The sequence below is a fragment of the Malus sylvestris genome, chromosome 2 (genome assembly GCF_916048215.2).
Source record: "Malus sylvestris chromosome 2, drMalSylv7.2, whole genome shotgun sequence".
In the NCBI taxonomy this organism is placed as follows: Eukaryota; Viridiplantae; Streptophyta; class Magnoliopsida; order Rosales; family Rosaceae; genus Malus; species Malus sylvestris.
Window position 1 is genome coordinate 34,787,238 of NC_062261.1, and position 18,999 is coordinate 34,806,236.

Here is an 18,999-nt window from a genome sequence, read left to right on the forward strand (position 1 = left end):
GCATATGCCAACCACGACCGTCCATATGATTCATTATTCTCAATCGAGAGGTCTTTGGTATGAAATGGTGACACTATTTAGACTCACTCGATAATAAACACTAAAAATGCAGGCTTTTCGAGTAAAATATGAACTTAGAAAGCATACGCACACGTGCTCCAAACAAAAATGGAGATACTCTTTTTTGGACGTAACTAAAATATAATGTGTATATATATATTCATTACCTGTATACAATCTAGAAAGTATGATCATTCAATGTAAAAGAAGAAAAAGGAAAAATGAGATCGTATTTTTTAATATTAATAAGTTGCAAAAGAAAGAAGTTTTTGGGAATAACGAAGGGTGGAAAAAATGGAAAAAGAACATCCCATGTCAGAGTTGGTAAATGGGTCATGTTTGTTTTATTCGTTTCATTTTCGTGTAATACTTGTTATCTTAACTGGTTCCTAACAAGTGACTAGATAATACCTTGATTCGCTAACAGATCGTGTAAATCTGATAACGACACAACTCTTCTTAATGGGTGACCAATAACTAATTGACTTGTTAATATAGGTTGATCCAAAAATTTGTTATTTTTGTGTCATTTCATATTGGATTAATAAGTTGTCCAAAAAATTGCCAAAGCTCTCCCACATGGCTGCCATGCAAATTTTCAAGGGAACTTTAACGAAAAGCTCACAGTACTGTTCACTTTAACGAAAAACTATATTTTTACACTAAAAAATCAATCATGGTACTATTCATTTTACCCTTTATTTTGTCCTTATTGTTAAATTTCAAAGTTTTCAAGTTTTTTTTTATTAGTTTTCCTAATTTTCAAAGGCAAAACACAATTAAATTTATTAATTAGAACAACCTCAATGCCAAAAGACAAATAAAAAAGAATAATTAGGCTTTAGCCCCTCCTTTTACCAAAAGTAAAGGTTCAGAAAGCAGATCATGAGTCATAAGGTGCGTAAACCATAATTTTATTATCTTAAACCTCTGGGGCAAATTGCAGCGATAGTCTCCATGATTTAGTTGGATTTTCACTTTCGTTTTCATAGTTTCATTCTTGCAGTTTTATCGTTATATTTTCTCTTTAGTTTTATCAATTAAGTTTCCATCAATTTTGTGCATATCTTCTCATTTTAAAAACCTAGCTTAAATAAAACTTTATTTTATTTGATGAAATGAACTGACGTTACTAATATAATAAAATACGACAAAATAGCTACAAAGACCGAATTGAAAATCTGAATGAACTACGAGGACTACCGGTATATAAATAATCCTTTTCTTCACTTGTTTTCTAATAATTGGTGGGAATAAAGGCAACTATTAGGATAATTAAAAGATATATAACGTTCACATGTAAGGTAAGGGGAAGGTCTAAAACATGGTTTGTGTGAGGTGGCGTTAACTTCAATGGTGAAGCCTACAAGAAAACCGAGCATTATATAAAGGGTCACGCATGCACTTGGACTAATCACTCATTCAAATTTTACTCACCTCTTTCCTTCCCTTCCTACTGAAAACCAAGCAAAAACAGCATAGCAGTTGACGATGGCAACCCTCACTGTTCCAGATCACTTCTCTTCTAACGAGGATGCAGAAGCTCTCAGAAAGGCATGCAAAGGTACTCTAACTCTAACATTTTTTCAACCAGTCTACATTTGGTCTACAAATTCAAAAACATACGGTTCAGATCATTGAAAAATATAAATGTGTGTTCCCTGATATTCACCTATATATATGTGTGTACATGTATGTGTGTGTCGTGTTATTTTTTTGTTAGGTCTCGTATGAATGTTGACCGATTTATCGATGTTTTCTTCTTACAAGTCGATCATCACATGTTTCTCGCTTAGATTTGAAGTTTGAACTCCCAAGTTTGATCTACTATGCGAAAATGAAAGAAAACAAGAAAAAAATGAAGTAATTAATTAATTAAATGTTTTCTTAATCCAGAAAAGGTGATATAATCAAGAAATGACCGTATTAATTACAGATTGCCATTTTGCAATCTCCTGTTAGTGCCACACCAAAGCCAACCAAAACTCACCTAAACATCACCTCATTTGTGGACAATTAGTAGATATGCTAATTAATATATATTCGTTTAAAAATTTGCTATAAATATTATTGTAAGAGCAAGAGTATAAGACACTAGTACGACAGGAGTCAAACAAACCTAGAAATTATCTCCAACAATGGCTACACTAATTGCTTCTGAAAACTTCTCTCCCATTGAAGATGCCGAAGTTCTTCGAAAATCTGTGAAAGGTTTAATAATTTATTTATAGTTCAGCTATTTAATTCTTATTTTAATTTGCATGCTGATAATTAATTGCAAAATTATATATATGGTAAATTTTTTTTTTTTTTTACTGTGTAGGATGGGGGACTGATGAGAAGGCTATAATCTCTATTCTGGGACACAGAAATGCGGCACAGAGAAAGCAAATCAGGCTTTCTTATGAGCAGTCTTATCAAGAAGATCTTCTCAAACGCCTTGAATCCGAGCTTTCTGGGGATTTTGAGGTTTCTCATATTCTCTCCTTAGTCCATATTACCATTGCTATTGTTATTTTTTTCTATAAAATATTTATTAGTTGACAGAAATATATTAATTAGAATAAATACATGAAATTGTCTTTTGTTTGTCCTTGTGTATCACAAAACATAGAGATCTCCGAATGTTTTTGTCCTTGGCTAAACAAAAAAAAAAAAACTAAAATGTTGGTTGGTTAATGTATGGTCCTAAATCGATCGGTGTGTCCAATTTTAAGAAAGTGGGAAATGGGGAGGGAAGCAAAATGGAAATGATATTACGTTTTTCTTATGAGATTTTTGTTTTTGAGTAAATTCTTTTGATGGGATTAAAGGGTATGTTATTTTACTTTGGGATCCGAATGCCTGTATATTTTTTGTATGAATTCCATTAGTTTTATATTTCTCGGTTGAACAATTTGCGTGATACTAACAAAATAAATTTCATTTGGGATTGACACCCATATAGAAAGCTGTGTACCGTTGGATCTTGGATCCTGCAGATCGAGATGCTGTTTTGGCTCATGTGGCCATCAAGAAATCTGGGTGTAACTACAATGTCATCATCGAAATTGCAACCATACTATCTCCTGAAGAGCTCTTTGCAGTAAGGAAAGCTTACCAAGTTCGCTACAAGCACTCCTTGGAGGAAGACTTGGCTGCCCACACCACTGGTGATATCCGAAAGGTACAAGCATTATTAACGACAATATTTTTTTAACAAACAGTCTGACATGTTATGTTGTCGAATTGTGAATTTAGATTACATGAGAGTCCACTTTACTATTAGACAACATAATAATAAGTTGGAGAATTTTCCATTGTTTGCCTCCTCTTTTTTGTATTAGGTGAATGACCATTTTGGTCTCTGTTTTTCTCGAACTGTGTTATGAGAATTGTTGAACTAGAAGAACTGCTAATGTTGTTTGATGTTTTTTGTTCAATGTTACAGCTTCTGGTTGCTTTAGTGACTGCGTATCGTTATGACGGTGGCGAGATCAATGCAAAACTGGCAAAATCGGAAGCTGATATTCTTCATGATGCTATCAAAGACAAGGCTTTCAATCATGATGAAATTATTAGGATCCTCAGTACTAGGAGCAAGACTCAGCTCATGGCAACCTTTAACCACTACCGAGATGACCATAAAATTTCCATCAGTAAGGTATAGACCCATCCAACTCAGAACTAATTAGTAATTACTTACACAGACTTCTACCCACTAAGAGTCTAAGATTCAAGACTGCCGAGTTTGACCTCTAAGTTTTCTTCTTTTATCAGACTTTGTTGGAAGAGGGTGCTGATGATCTCCAGAAGGCACTGCATGTAGTCATCAGATGCCTCAATGACCACAAGAAGTACTTTGAGAAGGTTCTTCGCAATGGTATCAGGAGGCTTGGGACCGATGAGGATGCTCTCACTCGTGTGATTGTGACGAGGGCTGAGAGGGACTTGAAGGACATCAAGGAGGTTTACTACAAGAAAAACAGCGTTCCTCTCGAACATGCTGTGGCTAAAGACACTTCCGGGGATTACAAGGACTTCCTCCTTACTCTGCTGGGGAAGGAATAGATCGTACTGAAATTCTTCTTTAAGTAAACTAGTATGATCATCAAGTGCTATGAGTGCTTCTGTTTTTCTGTTGGTGTTTGATGACGGTCTTTATTTTCTGTGTTTGTGTTTCCTTGTGGTGCGACTATCTACCTTTACCTTTATCTATATTTGTTGGAGTTTATTAGGGTTTTTATCAAGAGTTTTCGTTTTCGGATGTTATGGAGTATTAATAAAAGTTGTCTGTCAGCTTTTTAATCAAGGGTTGGATTAAACAGAAGTTATACTAGCAACAGATTTAGATTAACAACAGCCGAAGGAAGTAAAAAGATGTGATGAAATTCAAAACTCCTGTGTTTGATGAATAAATATGAGGAGAATGGATACGCTGAAAAAAAATATATGGTCGTGACTTCTATAAACAATGACCATCTTGTTCTGCTAGAAGTTGGGCAAGACACTTTTATAAGGAGAACAAGGACTACAATCTGTAGATTTATCAAAGAGATGGGCCAATGCCCCACTGCTAACAACATTGGTATTGTCCCCAACTTTTTAATTATCAAGTGCACAATCCATCAAGTGTGAGGTTTTATCACAAAAGGCATCGGTATTAGTTAGAGTGGGATGAGGATATTCAAACTCTTATTTTCTCAAAGATATGGTTGATGTGGGATATTTCAACACAAACTTGAACAAATCTAAATCAATAGTATCAAAATCCGACCAATCCTCCCTGTGCACTTAATAATCCCATATACTAATAACATCTGTATCATTAAACTGAAATCAGCTGAAAAAAGATAATAGCTAAACCATTAATCATAAGAAAGTATGTAATCTATCAACAACATAATAATTCATTAGATGGTTGCTTACAAATTGGAAACAGATTAAGGACGGACCAACATTCTGGATGTAGTCCATTGCCTATTAGATTTAGAAATCTTGAACTTGTAGTTGTTATTAACCATCTTGAATCATCACAAAGATTATGCAGAGAAGAAAGAATTGCAGAAAAGCTTTTAGAGAGAGAAGCAAGAAAGATGAAGTTTCAGATTTCATTAACCGCCACATTTATTACACTCAAGCCTTTATATAGCTTGCTAATACTTAGCTTATCAAGTAAGCTACTACATAACCAATACAATCAATAAATGTGGACTAATACACTGTTGACACATGTCCAAGTTTGTTATCCTGTTATTACCCCCCCCCCCCCTCAATCTTAACCAAGGTACCAAGGTTAAGATTGCCACAATGATGAACAAATATAGGACTATGGAGACCCTTTGTAAAAATGTCAGCTACTTGCTCCTTAGCTGGTATGTATTGAATCATGAGATCCCCTTTTTGCACCTTCTCATGAACAAAATGAAAGTCGGTGTCAAGGTGTTTGATACGAGAATGAAAAACAGGATTTGTACTAAAAGCAAGAGTTGAAAGATTATCATAATATAAAACTGGAGGAGAGGGTAGATACACATGTAAATCTCGCAAGATAGATCGAAGCCAACACACATCTGCAGTACAATGAGCAAGAGATTTATTTTCCGCCTCAGTAGAACTACGAGACACTGAAGACTGCTTCTTAGACTACCATGAAACTGGATTATCAAAAAAAAAAAAATACCACATAACCAGTAATGGATCGCCGTGTATTGATATCAGCAACCCAATCGGAGTCGGAATAAGCTGACATAAGAGAAGAAGACCTAGATTTATAAGTCAAACCACAGTGAAGAGTCATTTGAAGATATATGAGGATCCTTTTGACAAGAGAGAAATAAGTATCTATTGGTTGACTCATATATTGACACACAACACCAACTGAATGAGCAATATTAAGGCACCAACTAAGCTTCTGTATAAACTAGCATCAGAAAGAGGTATGCCATTAGCAACAAGCAACTGAGAGTGTGGTTTTGCTGGAGTGGGGGCAGGTTTGCAAGTATCCATGCCTGCCTTATTTAACAATTCAGTAGCATATTTGGTTTGGTTAATAAACAAATCCCCATTCTCTCTATACCGAATATGTAATCCTAATAAAATAGGTCAATTTGCCCATATCTTTTACGTCAAACAAGTCACCAAGAGTGGTAATAACAGCTTGAGCCTGAGATGTATCTGAGCCAGTGATGATTATATCATCAACATATAATAAGAGAATCACCACATTTGTGCCATCATACTTGACAAACAAGCTAGCATCAGATTGTGAGACATTAAAACCAAGACCAAGTAAGACACTAGTAAATTTTGAATGCCAAGCTCGAGGAGCTTGTTTTAGTCCATATAGGACTTTACTAATATGCATACATAGTTAGGATGTTGAGAATCAACAAAACCTTGTGGTTGATGCATGTAAACATTTTCTTGCAAATCACCATGCAAGAAGGCATTTTTAATGTCAAGCTACCGTAAAGGCCACTTACACGAAGTAGCTAAGGCTAAATTAAGTCTGACAATGGAATGCCTCACCATTGGACTAAAAGTCTCAGAATAGTCAGTTCCCTGTTCTTGAGTGAACCCTTAAGCCACTAATCGAGCTTTGTAACGAGATATACTACCATTAGAATTCCTTTTCACTTTATAGACTCATTTACACCCAACTATGGATCGTTGAGATGGAACATGAACCAATACCTAAGTCCCTTGAGATTTTAAAGCATCAAATTCCTGTTGCATTGCCTTTTGCCATAAAGGGTTCATAGAAGCAGTCCTAAAAGTTTTAGGTTCTTTTATATCAACTATATCAGCAAGATAAGTAAAACCAGAAAAGCTATACTCATTTGAAGCAAGTTGGAGTGAAGATGACTCTAGAGACATTGCCAAATAAGCTGAATAATCATGTTTGGATATTGCACCTATCTTTAATCTAGTTTGAATTGGAGAATTATGAACAGATTGGTCAAAATGGAATAATACCTGCAACTGAGCAGAATCTAGGACATGTAACAAGGAGTGTGGAGGAGTGGCATTATAATAAGTTGTTGATGTTGATGTTTTAGATTCTTGTATACTGGGATCAACCATTGAATGTGATGAAGACATGTTTGACATACTGGAAACAGAAGCGAAAGTACTTGAGGAACTATCATGCATACCACCAATACCAGTCTGAGGAGTGATTACAAGTAAAGTAACCACTAATGGAGGAACTAATCGAGTCTCTTGAACAGTTGGAACACACTGAGTTGTAGCAACATAGAGCTTAACAGGAAACACACTTTCATCATGGATAACATATTTGGATAAAATCATTTTCATGGACTGAAGATTATAGCAAATAATACCTTATATCCAGCTGGATAGCCCAAAAACACACATAACATTGATCTAGGTTGTAGTTTATTGGAATTATATGGCTTGATATAGGGAAAAACTGTTGTGCCAAAAATCTTGAGATGTTGCAACATTGGTGGTTTCTGATATAAAGCCAGAAATGGGGAATCCATATACAAAGATTTACAGGGCATTCTGTTAATTAAATAGACAACATGTGCACATGCATGAAACCAAAACTCCTGAGATAAACCAGCAACAAAAAGTAAAGTAATAGCAATTTCAATAATATGTCTATTTCTCCTCTCAACAAATCCATTTTGTTGAGGAGTTGGACATGAGATCCTGTGTAGCCTTTAGAACTAAAAAAACCTCTAGTATATTCACCACCTCCATCAGATTAGAAGTACTTAACAGAGGCATTAAAATGTACTAAAAGGAAGGTATAAAATCTCACAAAGATGGACAAAACATCTTATCTATTGCATAAGGGAAAGATCCATACAAAAGGAGTACAATCATCCACAAAGATTACAAAATACTTATATCCTTCAATGGATTTTATTGGAGAGGGACCCCAAATATCAGAATGAATCTTTTCAAAGGGTACTAAACATCTATAAGACTTTTAAGGAAAGGGTAATCTTGACATCTTCCCATAAATACACAAGTGACACATTGTACACTGATCATCTACTACATTACTTATTTGTGACTGTTGCAACATAACAGATAAGACCTCATTAGTAGGATGCCCCAACCTTTGATGCCATACAGAAGACTTGATTAATTGCCCAAGATATGCTAAAGTTGGAACATGTTGTACTAAAGAATGCAGAGTCTTGAAAACAGGAATTTGAAACAACTCATTTTGCCTACTCCTACCTTGGTGAAAAACCTCCTTGGTTACCTTGTCCTTCACAAAGAACAAAGATTCATCACAAATGAACCAACACCGATTGTCTTTGCAAAGTTGTTTAACAGATAACAAATCCTTAGTAAGATAAAGAACATGAAGAACTTGAGTTAGTTTAAGAGAATGAGATGGTGTATGAAGCATTGTAGAGCCAACATGCTTGATAGGCAAACCTTGACCATTGCCTATTTTGATTCTGTTAATGCCTTCAAAATGAGTGACTTGATTCAAGTTGTTAACATATGAGATCATATGATAGGAGGCTCTAGTATCGACAATCCAAGTATCGCCTGTAGGGTAGGTAGCTATAGTATGGGCAACCATAGCTTGTACAGAAGAACTGAAAGTTGATGGTCTTAGAAAAGATGGTTGAGACGATGAATTTGTAGACTGTGGATGAGCAAAATCATGCTGAAGTGAGACAGGCGGACCACTGCCTTGATAAGCCTAATTACTTCGATGATAACACTCCAATGCAATGTGTCCACATTTCCCACAAATTTGACATTTAATGAAAGTAGAAGAAGATGCAGAATTTCTGTGAAAACAGTTAGGAGTCGTGTGATCCATTTTCTGACAAATCTGACACTCATGTTGCATAGTAAAACGAGAATCAGTGTTACAAGTCCATCATCTTTGCTTGTAGCCTCCATTATTACCTCTGCCTTTGTTATATTTGTAACCACAATTATTTCTTTGGGAACCACCATAGGAAGGCCTTGATTGAAAAGAATTCTGTGAAAAAGGCAGAGAATTATGTGATTGAGATCCATAAGAAGTATTAGAACCAATATATCCAAAGCCATATCCAGGAGTAGAAGCAGCATATGGAAATGATGGCGGTGGTGGTGGTGAGACATTATATGGTAGAGGTGGAGCATTATAAGAAGCTGGATGGATCGGTGGAACAGTGGACGGATAATAGGGACCAGGAGTAATAGTACCAATAGTTGCAGATGAAACATCAACATGAGATTGAGGATGAGAGGAAGAACCCATTTTGTGAAATCCCGTTCCTGGATTTCATTGTTATAATCTATGTATTTGTATTATTGAGATTTTATATTATATTTTAAGAAATTATATTAATTTATTTGGATTTAGATTTTAATTAAATTAGTTACGAAGTTTGGAAATTAATTATCTAAAATTCGTTGACCTTTTGAGGTCACAAGTAACGTATTCGAATAGATCTTGAAACTACGAGAGCATAGGCGAAAGCCATTTGCGAGTCCGGATTATAACATTATAGATACAGACATTTGAAGTTATGTTACAAAACTATAGATTTTAAATTTATTTTAAACTCCCACCTTGTGGGAAAGAGGTCAATCAGATTTATGTGAGTTAAGGAAACCGATCAGGAAAAAGAAGAAGGAGGAAAATGAGAGAGGGGAGGAAACACCCAAGCAACCTTGACCCGATTTCAAACCCTGACCCGGTTGTATCTCTTATGTCCGATTGAGGTGATTTTGGTGTCTATGAAAAGCTCTCGGCCAACCCAACATCTTTGTGGCATTATATTTCTCACTTTTTAACCCAATTTTACAAACCGAAGCCACAAAGTCCATTGTTTTTCGTCGGTTTTCTCATTTTTTCGTTGAATCCGACAATGATTACCATCGACCACCACCACCAAAAGACTTCCCTCAACCTCAAGAACAAAACCCATGCATTGGCTGGGGCGTCGAAGTTCATTTTGGCATTGAATCAAGAACACCTAATTCTAGGGTTTCGGCGGTTTGTGGGCAATTTGAGGTGTTTCCTGGCCAAATTGGACTTGTCCACAAGTATAAAACTTGATCCGCTCACTGAGATCTATTTTCTTGTAAAATTTGGTAATTTTTGGAAATAGTTGAATTTTTCCGCAAGTCGGGGTGGCCTACCGCCACCTGCGGCGGTGCGTGTCCAGTGGGCTAACAATGTCTTTCTAAGTCCAATTAGATGCCATGAATTCATAATTGATATTTTTATGAAGTAGTTTGATTTTTTGAACTTAGTTTCATTATGATACATCACTTGATCAAAATTTGAATCGAAGATCCGACCGTTGGATCGTCACCAAACTTTAATGCGTTATAGAACGTAATATTTGAGGATAGCTGAACTTATGGATCGGGAATTTGACTACAGATCTTTCCGAATTAGATTTCTAAGTTAGTAAAATTAATTGTTAACCGCCACCTAATTCTAGCAATTGGTGAAGATCCGACCATCGGATCGCGTTGATGATATTTTAGTATGTTGTTCTTTAAGCATAATGTGGACATTAGGAAGTTACAGATCTAGATTATGATGTGCAGATCTTCCGGATTAAATTGCTGAGGTGTGGACCCCATCGTTGATTTTTGGTCAACAGGTCTTGAACCATTTGAATTACACATATTAGTATTACTAAAGACTCAATGAGGCTTTGCGAACTTGTCTCGGTGAGTGACTTTAATATATGTGATATGGTGATTACCCGATTCTTTATATTAATATCCTTTGTGGATATGACATGGTTTTATAAATGTGTTTTCTGTTAAAATGTGATTATTTTATAATTGGTCATCAATCTATTTTTATTAAATATGATTTGATTCATTGATTGGTAATATTTGTGGAAAGTGGTTCGAATTGCATGTTGAAATGTTTTGTAAATTGAGGGCTAGTAGGGGACTATGACCCTGCTTGGTTAATCCGCATTGAGAGATCACTAGTGGTCTTGCTTGGTTAATCCGCGTTAGGGGACCATACTATATATGGATCGCGCTTGGTTAATCCACATTGGGCGATCCTTATGACCATTTATACTGAGGGGTGATCATGCTTGGTTAATCCGCGTTGGGTGATCACTGCCTAACAGTTCTGTAGGTGTAACTCTGCTTGGTTAATCCGCGTTGGGGGGTCACTACCTACCTGATTATCTTGATCTTGCTTGGTTAATCCTCATTGGGAGGGTCACTAGTGGTCCTACTTGGTTAATCCGTATTGGGGGATCATACTATATATGGATCGTGCTTGGTTAATCCGCATTGGGTGATCACTTCCTAACAGCTGTAGGAGTGACTCTGCTTGGTTAATCCGCATTGGGGGGTCACTACCTGCTTGGTTACTTTCTTAGGGGTGGCTCTGCTTGGTTAATCTGCTTTGGGGGGCCACTTCCTGTTTGGTTACTTATGTAGGTTTCGGCCGAACTGCGTCCCTTTAGCCCTAGTTTTTAAAATTCATATGAACGATGTTTTTTGAGAATCTTGTGGTTTGAATTAGAAAAGCTGTTGGATGTCTGGGTGACTCCTTCGGAGTTTTCAAACTTGATTATGATTTCATAAAGCATGATTCTATACTTGATGTTTATAGATTATGATCGATGGTCTGTTTATATTGAATATCACATATTTGTTTTATTGTCACTCACCCGAGCTTCGCAACTTATCCAAGTTCTGATTTACCCAATGCACCATTTTCATGATGTAGGCACTGATTTTACATGCGACAGGTCTGGGTAGATTACGAGAAACCGATTGATATTTTGGTTCTGTTGAGTGGTCCAGAACCCAATGTGGTTGGATTCCGTTGAGTGGTCCGGAATCCTTACTCTTGCACATTTCCAAAAGGTTAGTTTAGAACCCTAGATTCGAGTGAATGAGAATTGTCCACATTAGACCTTGTGAACATAAATTAGTTTTGCCATGTTGTTACTCATGATCCAAGTAGGAAATTATATAGAGTTCTTTAATTAAATTCGTGAAATAATATGTTATCGTATTAATTGATTAATGTAGTTAAATGCTAAGATCATGCATCTTTAATTCATGAATTGTTTAATTTACGGGATTGTGGAATGACGTTGAAGATAAAGTGAATTATGTGATAATTGTTCGAGTGTAATAAATGACGAACTACGAATGGCTTGATCCCTATTGAGGGTACGTAGGCAGTCTAACGAGAGGTTAGATGCATCCATAAAGTATACAAAAAAAATCACTACTCAATTTGAGGCTTGAGCGTGCTTGGTACATATTCCGGAGGTGGGGTATGTTAGATATACGGATACTTGGTGACGTCACGTGTCGATCCTGGACGTATGTCGGGATCGGGGCGTGACACCCTTGATTAGGAAAAACCTTTGAAGATGAACCCTGAACATACATAGCAGCCATCAAATTAGAGAGAGTATGTTCCATAGTCTCAATATCCCTTTTAGTTTTCAACAGTTGAGCAAGAAATTCTTTCAACGAGATTGTATTTTCACAAGCCAAGATGACTGTTCGGATAATAGCATATTCCTTGGGAAGACCAGCTAGAGCGACAATGATGAAATCATTCTCAGAAATGTGTTCTCCAGCAGCAAGTAATTGATCCCTGATGGATTTAAGCCTAGACAAAAACTTGTCAATGCTATCAGATCCCCTTTGGAGAGTTTGAAACTCTGTCTTAAGCATATTAATTCTCGATTTGGACACAGTGGCATATTTATCTTCAAGAATCAACCAAGCCTCACTAGCAATTTTGCAACCAAGCACATGTTCAATAGCATCATCAGACAAAGTAACAAAGTAAGAAGTGCTAAATCCACTGTCTCCCATTCTTGAAAATTAGAAGAGATTTCTCTAGTGACCCTAGATTCTGTACTGATCACAAATTTAGGCGGACAAATAGATGAACCATCAAAATGATCAAAAAGCTTGTACCCTCGAAGAACAACCTCGAATTGAAAAACCTCGAGTAATTTGTATCATTAAGCTTGATGGTTAACATCCCCAAAATACTCTCAATTTTCACAATAGGGAAAGTCATCTTGTGTCAAAGCAAGAAATTAACAAATACCCAAAAAAAGTACACCAATTTCACACTAGTAATGGCTATAGGCCTTCAATGTATGAAGCTCTCAAAAAAAAATAAAAATCCCAATCTTGAACAAAGAAATCACGAAAAAAATTGATCAAGATTCATATCTATGGCATTGGCCTTCAAGTATATCACAAATCAAACACTAGAACCAAGAGAAATCACAAATCTTATGGCAATCGGCCTTTAAGTAGTGTAATCGGCAATCGGCCTTCAAGAATCAATTAGCAATTGACTTTTCATTAATCATTCAATGGAATTAACTGATGTAACTAAATAACCTAGCAGAGACAGAGAGTACATAAATCATCGGAAATTGCAGTCGGCGATACAGAAATCACCAGAAAAGTACGAAGATCACAGTCTGCGCTACCCAAAAAACTCCACTGTAAATCTCGAACCTTCTCCTTGAGTTGCAGTAAGCAGAAGCAATTATGAACAGAGTAATTCCACAAAGGAAGAACCTGCTCTGGATACCATATTAACTATCTTGAATTATCACAAAGATTATGCAGTGAAGAAAGAATTGTAGAAAAGCTTTTAGAGAGCAAAGCAAGAAAGATGAAGTTTCAGATTTCATTAACCGCCACAGTTATTACACTCAAGCCTTTATATAGCTTGCTAATACTTAGCTTATCAAGTAAGCTTCTACATAACCAATACAATCAATACATGTGGACTAATACACTGTTGACACATGTCCAAGTTTGTTATCCTGTTATTAGTTGTTACCATAGCATCTACAAGCAACAACACACATGGATACAACCAACCATGCAGAATGCTGCATAGGCAAGAACTGCAGTGCTGATCATGTGAGTATCTCTTTCCTTTGCTTGTATTTGATTTCTCTTATTTCTTTCCATCGGATTTGTTTCCTATGATGAGGGGATTTATTTTCAAACACTTCTCTTCACTTTGATGCTGCATCAAGGTAAAGAAAAGATTACGTTTCCAAGTTTTCAATCGATTTTAAGAATTGGATAGATAGAAGCGGGGAACAAGCAGAGAAAATGCAATCCTTTTTTGTTCCTAGAAAATAAGTGATTCAGAATATCGAATTGTAAATATATGTAGCTTTGTTTGTTTTTCTTTGCTCCCTTTTGCAAACCTTCAGTTCTATAGTAACTTCACTTCCTTTTACCATTGCATCAAACATCCTCCTTCCTCATATTCCTTACATCTATTTTTTATTTGTTAGTTTTCAAACTTTATGTAGGACATTTGAAGTTATCATGAAATAAAAGCTTGACGGAGTCGTGACACCCTGGATGCGTGCAAAGTTGATGAAGGCGTGAGGGGTCAACCTGTCAAGCAGCAACTCAATCAACGGCCCAACAAACACCTCCGCCATGGCCACCATTGTTTCTTTGGTTGTCAAGCAAGGATTGCAATGAATAAAGACGGGAAGGGTGAACAAAAGAAAGAGTAGTGAGTACTGGGAACTAAAACGTTCACAAGCACTGGACACCTGGTCAAACTAGTTAGGCTGAGAACTGGAAACTGTGTGTTGATGAAGACTTTAATTCAATGCTAATCGCACTGTAAACCTTACACTTTCCCAAAGCTTGAATATTTTACTTTTTATTTGAGGAATCCAAAGGCAAAGGTGCTTCAATCCATGGCAAATACTAGGAAATTATGCATAACAAAAGGGCTTATTTACTCCAACGCTCCCAGAAACTCAAACTTCCTCTCACTTTGCCCCCTGAAATTTTGAGTTTCATTGTGTAAAATGAGAGGAAGGTTGAGTTTCAGGGGGCTGAGTGAGAGGAATGTTGAGTTTAGGGAGCGTTGGTGTAAATAAGCTAACGAAAAAGCTTATTCTGGACGATGTTGAAAATCCTACTTTATTCCCCACACCGTAAACATAATTTACCATAACATCTCTTTTTCCACTCAGATGATTGTTTAATTGTACTTTGTACATTCTATTTAGAAGACAAACGTTGCATTGTAAACATAATTATAATGTAAAGCTGCAATTTGAAGTGGTTTGAACAAGAAAATCAGCTTATTGAAATGGTAAAATGTCTCATTGATCGATTGATTTATTTCAGTTTCTTTTAATGATAACACAACACTCATACAGAACACTATAGCTATAACAGCCATGAAAGGCCAAACAATTGAAAAGAGTAACACAGAGACCCTTCAAGTAATCCCAACAAACCCCAAATTTCTGTCCTGCCGTTTTAGTCAGCCTCCTCGTGCAAGCAAGGTGAGTAGGAAATCCTTATAGTTCCCATTAGCCATCTCTTCAATTTTCTCGACTAAAGAGACTCCGTGGTGGTTCTTGAATTCCTCCTTGATCTCCCTCATGTCCGAGTCAGCTCGGGTAACAATTACTCTGGTCAATCCCTTTTTGCTATGCTTATGCACATCAGTTCTCAATGAAACTTCCAAGACCTAATGAAGAGAACAAGAGTTTAAGAATTTCATGCACAATGTTGCCTGAGAGGTTATATGTAATACTGCATGAGTAACTTCATACAAAAATATATGACTCTGGCTTACCTTGCTGAAATATTTATCAGGAGTACATAGGCATTGCACCGTCTCTTTTAACCTCACAGCATGATCAAGATCCTAAACGAAAGCAACAATATGACTTTAGAAAATAGATGTAAGAGGCATTCTGAATATTGGAAGTATTTTGGGTTGACAAAATTTCTGGATAATGTTGCACAGCCAACTCCTTCTCCCAAGTTTTTTCTCTTGACATTCGTTGGGTTGCATATCACATGCCATGTAAGTAGGCGAAGAAAATTCGGAGAAAAGCTGAGAAGTTAAGGGTCTATTTGGTACTCTACTTGAATTCAACTTTTTAAATTCAAAAACAATTTTTAGGTTTTAAGTCTTAAAAACTTGTTTGGTAGGATTGTTTTCAAAATTGAACTCAAGACTAACTAAAAAAATATAGTCTATTATCTAAAAACATAAAAAGTGAGTTTTTAGAGTTTTTAAACTTAAACTCACTCCTTTCTTTTCTCTCCCTCCTCCCCTCTCATTCCAAATCTATATATCTCCTCCTCTTTTTTTTTAACCTTTTTCGTCTTTCCTCCAATCCGCTCTCTTCATTCTCTCGGTTCTTTCTCTCACTCATCTTCCTCTCTATCTCGTCTAATCATCTCTTCTTTCTCTTTCTTTCAATCATCTCTTATATTTTTCCCTCCTCTCTCCTCTTTCTCTCTCTCTCATGCGACCCTTTCTTTTTAGATATCTTTCTCTAATTTAAGTCATAAGATTTGAAAATTTTAAATCGCAAACCAATCAAGTTTTTGAGTCTTAAAAAAAATTGTTGTCAAGAAATGTTCTTAAGAAATGTTTGAGAAATGATAAAAAAAATTCAAATACGATACCAAACAGGCCCTAAGGGTTTCTCTTTGGACCTTATATACATACCTCATCAATGTTGTGGCCAGAAATCTCCTTGTAGTGTTTATAGACTTCCTTGAGATGGGGCTTGCTCCTTGTTGATAGTATCCTGATCACCTCATCATCTTCATTGGGATTCCTCTTATCGGCATGCTGAATGGCATTAACAAGTGTTTTGGCCTCAGATTTTGCAGTGTCATCCTTAACCTTTGATCCTTCATACCTATAGGCACTCACAAGGGCAACCAAGAGCTGGACAAGAAATCAAAACACCAGTTAAATGCGTTCACATGTTCATTTTATATACACCCATATTACAATTCATATATGTTTATTACCAAATCTGTTCAACCGATGGAACCTATGTACAGCACAGTCCTAGCTGTTAAAATACCGTACTGCGCATTTGGTAGCACTACCAGTATACTATCCAGTTTTGAAACCTATCTTTGTTTCAGACGTGGTCAGTAAATATGAAACAAATAGTCGTGCAGTACAATTTGAATTACCCCTGCAGAAGAGGATCTTGTCAAATTGAAAAAAACCACAGAATACCAAGGCCCATATTTCTCAATTCTCACTTGGATGATCTATATCAAATCACAATTAGAAAATAGGAACTATTATCCATCAAACGAATGAAAACTAAGAGACAACTATGCAGGTATTAAGTACGAAAGATGACATTTACCTTGCCTTCAGGGCCATCAATGTGGTAGGCAACATCTTCCTCAATGGAGTGATCAAAGAGGGAATGGTAAGCCTTCCTAGCTCCTAATAGCTCCTCGGACGATCTAGTGCATGCAATCTCAACAAGAATACCATATGATTCTGGACCTTTTTTCAAGGCCTCCTTTGCCAAACGAGCATCTCTTTCCCATGGATGCATTGTCCATAGCACCACAGCATTCTGAAAAAAAAAATCATAACAAAGAGCCTCATCACTCCAATCTCATCATTTGTGCATAAATTTGAAGACTAATGTTGCTTATTAGACTAATCTTACAATTCAAATTATCGGACTGTGAATCTAAATCACATATGCAAACATAACTTTAATTTACCTAATGAGATCTAATGAGATTCTCAGGCCGCCTTCCTTTTGAAAGGACGGATTTGCAATAATGTGTTGATGAGTATCAGTAACGTGTTGATAATCCGTTAACATCGATTTGTTATTAACTTATTAGCATTTAACTTGTCCAGCTTTATCAAGTTGTGCAAGTATGTTAAATATATTGGTAGAACTTCACAACAGACATACAATTCTAACCAAATTCGGAATGATAATTAGAAGTGAAACCCAATAATTGTTCCGTCGATAAAATAATCTCTTGTTGTCATATAAGAGGTCTCATGTTCGAATCTCGTTTCTATCAGAGTGGAGGGATGTGATAAGAAAACTAAAGTAAAAATGCCTTAAAAATAAGATAAAATAAAATGGCCAGAAAGTTACCTTAAAACGCAGGAACTCATGCTTGAGAAGCTTGACATGGTGATCATCCCAGCGCTCAAAGGAACGTTCATCTACCTTGAAAAAGTGGGGAGTTGCTTTCCTGAAGGATTGCCTTTCCTCAGGATGCGATTTTCCCAGTGTTGCTACTAGTGCCTTCTCATCAACTCCAAGTCCTGCTTCAGTTAAATTAACAGTAATTAAATAATAAAACAATTATCAATAATTTTTAAAAGATTAGTGAAAAAATTCACATTCCCGTCAAATTAAGTACAAAACGTGTTTATAAATTGACTTCATATCACAGTGAGAAGGAATCGGGATGAAAAGGAATCCAAATGAGAAGTATAAAATTACCATTTGATGGAAAATTGGGCAAGAATTGGATTTTTGGTGTTTTTGAAGCTACAAAAAGATTAGTCCGTATTCTGTAAATTTTTAATTTTTCACAAACCAGCATTTTGCATTTTGGGGTAGCGGAAATCGAACTCGGAACTTCATGAATGAAAGTTCATAACCTACTGAACTGGATTTAGCTATAACATTAAGCAAATGGGGAAAACAAATATAATCCATCAATGTGATTGACTAATTCACTAAGAAAAAAAATTTGAAAAAAAGAAAAATAACACTAAAGAAATAAAAGAATTAAAATTGGAACGTAAACGAATTGTAATTGTAAGGGAATTAACGCATTGAAATTGATATGATAAAATAAAACAGAAGAAAATTAATATTTATATGGAACCTGAGAAAGCCTTGGTGAGAGTTTGCAACTCAGGAGTAAGAGCCATCGTTTGTGTTGATTCTGTTGGTGTAGAGATCTTCTGACAAATGCTGCAATATATATGAGCCCGAAAGGTTATAATTGTCATTTCCTGAAGGGTACTTTAGTAACTTTATCTATATTATAATAGTCGGTAGACTATAGTAATGAGGGTGTAATGAACTGATTAAACGGCAATGAAACAGAAGTAGAGTTCAATGTCGTATTTTACAAATTTATAAAAGTGAGTAAATATATGTGTCATTAATCCATTTATTC

The 18,999-nt window shown here is 36.0% G+C and overlaps 3 protein-coding genes across 4 annotated transcripts; 1 reads left to right on the forward strand and 2 right to left on the reverse strand.

The window, feature by feature from the left end:
* Window positions 1–1,457: 1,457 nt before the first annotated feature.
* LOC126584413 (annexin-like protein RJ4) lies at window positions 1,458–4,351 on the forward strand. 2 transcript variants are annotated; one of them, XM_050248809.1, is made up of 5 exons: window positions 1,458–1,624; window positions 2,384–2,529; window positions 3,008–3,226; window positions 3,491–3,703; window positions 3,820–4,351. In XM_050248809.1, exons 1-5 carry the CDS (start codon window positions 1,552–1,554, stop codon window positions 4,108–4,110), a joined length of 942 nt encoding a protein of 313 aa, XP_050104766.1. In that variant the 5' UTR covers window positions 1,458–1,551; the 3' UTR covers window positions 4,111–4,351. The 2 variants fall into 2 exon arrangements, with proteins under 2 accessions (XP_050104766.1, XP_050104763.1); XM_050248806.1 differs by lacking the exon at window positions 1,458–1,624 and adding an exon at window positions 2,122–2,271.
* A 7,886-nt stretch (window positions 4,352–12,237) lies between these two features.
* LOC126614104 (uncharacterized) lies at window positions 12,238–13,022 on the reverse strand (the record flags this gene model as incomplete). The annotated part of the gene is made up of 1 exon (XM_050281752.1): window positions 12,238–13,022. A coding segment is annotated over exon 1 (624 nt), but the record flags the coding sequence as incomplete, so codon positions are not given.
* A 2,115-nt stretch (window positions 13,023–15,137) lies between these two features.
* LOC126614103 (annexin D4-like) lies at window positions 15,138–18,776 on the reverse strand. Its single transcript, XM_050281751.1, has 6 exons — window positions 18,703–18,776; window positions 17,958–18,130; window positions 17,193–17,411; window positions 16,529–16,753; window positions 15,641–15,712; window positions 15,138–15,532 (listed from the first exon to the last, which is right to left on the reverse strand). The coding sequence occupies exons 1-6, from the start codon at window positions 18,746–18,748 to the stop codon at window positions 15,323–15,325; spliced, it is 945 nt and encodes a 314-aa protein (XP_050137708.1). The 5' UTR covers window positions 18,749–18,776; the 3' UTR covers window positions 15,138–15,322.
* Window positions 18,777–18,999: the final 223 nt, after the last annotated feature.